This window comes from Hibiscus syriacus, unplaced genomic scaffold (assembly GCF_006381635.1).
Source record: "Hibiscus syriacus cultivar Baekdansim isolate YM2019G1 unplaced genomic scaffold, ASM638163v2 tig00110676_pilon, whole genome shotgun sequence".
NCBI classification, from domain to species: Eukaryota; Viridiplantae; Streptophyta; class Magnoliopsida; order Malvales; family Malvaceae; genus Hibiscus; species Hibiscus syriacus.
In genome coordinates this window covers 851300-854087 of record NW_024062820.1, presented here as the reverse complement: position 1 = coordinate 854087, position 2788 = coordinate 851300, and the positions used below count along the sequence as shown (strand labels likewise).

Here is a 2788-nt window from a genome sequence, read left to right as displayed (position 1 = left end):
AGAGAGAACTAGAAGATTTTGGGATGATTTTGAAGCTAAATGAGCCAGGGTATTTATAGTTGAAACTTAGGGACTAATCTTTGTAAATACCCTAAAGTTCAATGACTAAAAAATGTAATTAATCCTATTACATTTTAATTAAACAATTTAGCAGCCCCCCACTTGTTTAATTAAGCCGCCGGCTGCTTTGCATTTTGACCAACATTCAGGCTATCGCAACAGCAGCAGAAAGCTTGGCGACTCGACATCCTCACATCCTACATCAAGAAACCAGATTGAGTATGAACTTCACCACCATCCTTACCTCTCAAAGTGGTTTCCTACTTATGAAAGAGATGTTGCAGAGTAGATTCCAAGGCATAAGTGGTGCCTTTCGACTAACCGATGGCAGGCTGATCCAAAAGGAATTCGAGATCGTAAACGTATTCAGGGGAGAAAGAACAATTGGTTATTGGAATCCAGAAAACGGGATTACCTCAATACTGAAGGAAGAAAACCATATTGAAACCAAACTGACATCATCTAGTAAGCTTGAAAGTGTTATTTGGCATGGAGGAACCAAGGCCATTCCAAAAGGTTTGTTTCTACATGGCAAGAGGTTGAGGATTGCGGTTCCAGTAAAGATTGGATTCCAAGAATTAATTAGAGTGATTCGTGATCCCCAAACAAATGAAACAACTGTAACTGGATTCTGTGCTGATGTGTTTAAGGAAGCCATTAAAAGTTTGGATTATGAAGTAAATCACGAGTTTATCCCGTCTGTTAATGTCGACGGAGGACAGTCTATAATTTACGACGAGCTTATCCTGGGGGTTTATCAGAAGGTAAGAAACCAACTGCTACATCTAGAAACTTGAATTTATGGGCTTATAGCCCTTATATATGCATGTATACGTTCCTGTTCTTGAATGTGATATTTACATGTTCTTTCTGTGATCAATGGACTAGAATTTCGATGCTGTTGTGGGGGATATAACAATCCTTGCCAGCAGATTTCCGTACGTCGATTTCACACAGCCGTTCACCGATTTAGGCATCGGAGTCGTAGTGCCGAAAATCAACAACAACAGCATCTGGATTTTCCTGAAGCCTCTTTCGGTAGATTTGTGGATAACAACTGCTGCTTTTTTCATATTCACTGGCATTGTGGTTTGGCTTATCGAGCATAGCATCAACGATGAGTTCCAAGGCTCACCATCTGAGCAAATCGGAACCGTCTTTTGGTACTCATTCTCAACTCTAGTATTTGCCCACAGTAAGTACTCTATCATGTTCAACTTAGATAACTTAGTTAAATGTAAATTTTTATAACTGTGTACTCAAAACTGCAGAGGAGAAGCTGTTGAGCAACTTGTCAAAGTTTGTGGTGATAGTATGGGTGTTTGCTGTGCTTATAATAACCTCAAGCTACACTGCAACTTTGACTTCCATGTTAACAGTCCAGCAGATTCAATCGAGCTCAAGAAACGCCGGTGTAGGTACCAGTGCTGATTTTTTGCTTTTAAGAGGTGTTAACAAATCCACATATGAAAATCCCGCGATCAAGCCATACCATAAGCCAGAAGAATATGCAGATGCTTTGACAAGGGGAAGCAAGAACGGCGGTGTGTCGGCCATTATTGATGAAATACCATACCTTCAAATATTCCTTGCTAAGTACCCTTCCGATTACACCATGACCAAATCCATGGCTAAAACAGGCGGTTTTGGTTTCGTAAGATCCCTCTAATCCGTCATGATCTTCATCTTTCATCGATTTGCAGCAATGGTGCTGATTCATTTTTGCATGTTATTGAATCCGTAGGCTTTCCCTAAAGGTTCCCCACTTGTCCAAGACATGTCGAGTGCAATTTTGAGGCTAAGGGAGGAAGGAAAGCTGAAGATGATGGAGGATAAATGGTTTAACAGTACCGAGCCAATCTTATCAAACCAAGACTCAGCAAGTACTGTCACCAGCAGACTAAGCGTTCATAGCTTTGGGGGTTTATTTCTTGTGACCGCCGTCTCTTCCTCCGCAGCTCTGCTTGTATGCCTCTTTCAGAAACGAAGATCCATCTCGGTCAGCAACTTCAAATCCTACCTCAACTGTGGTATAGACTCTGTAAAAGGCTACTTCAGGTCTTCAAGGTGAAAATATTTGGAAGATGAAAAATCCGACCTACGTTGATGATAATGTTCCACCTGAAATCTTTTAGAATTCGATTTATTTTTTAATTTCGAAGTTTTTTACATTAATACATTTGTGTTCAACCTGAATTTCTATGATGTCTACTCTAAAATTTAATCGTATAAAAAAATTTATATTATCACTATAAGTGTACCCATCCTTAAAAAATTTCTGAATCTGTCACGTATTAATATAGCTCTAACGTATTACTCCACATATCACTCTATTATTACAGTTATAGTTTCCGATATAAAAATAAGAGTAATATTTATATTTGAGTTAACTACTTCAAATATCACCAACCTTTAAGCACTGGCTCGTTTATACAATTAATATTTTAATTTTGTCAATTTTAATACTAACATTACTTTTAAGTGCAATTATAACACTCTGTCTTTAATGATTTAACGACATGATGACATGGAAATAGCATGTCGTGACGTCGCTGACGTGGATGCCTTATCTAAATGACGCCGTTTTGACGTTTTTATTTTAGTGTTTAAAAGACCCAAAATGATGTCGTTTTGCTTGAATCCTAATTTTCTTAGGGACTAAACTCAAATTTTCCCATTATTTTTTCTCTCTTTTTCCTCCTCATCTGCATCTTCTTTTCTGTGGTTT

At 38.3% G+C, this 2788-nt stretch overlaps 1 protein-coding gene across 1 annotated transcript; it reads left to right on the top strand.

Moving 5' to 3' along the window:
• The first annotated feature begins 210 nt into the window (after positions 1-210).
• LOC120137718 (glutamate receptor 2.8-like) lies at positions 211-2175 on the top strand. Its single transcript, XM_039153414.1, has 4 exons — positions 211-824; positions 949-1255; positions 1332-1714; positions 1805-2175. Exons 1-4 carry the CDS (start codon positions 282-284, stop codon positions 2129-2131), a joined length of 1560 nt encoding a protein of 519 aa, XP_039009345.1. The 5' UTR covers positions 211-281; the 3' UTR covers positions 2132-2175.
• Positions 2176-2788: the final 613 nt, after the last annotated feature.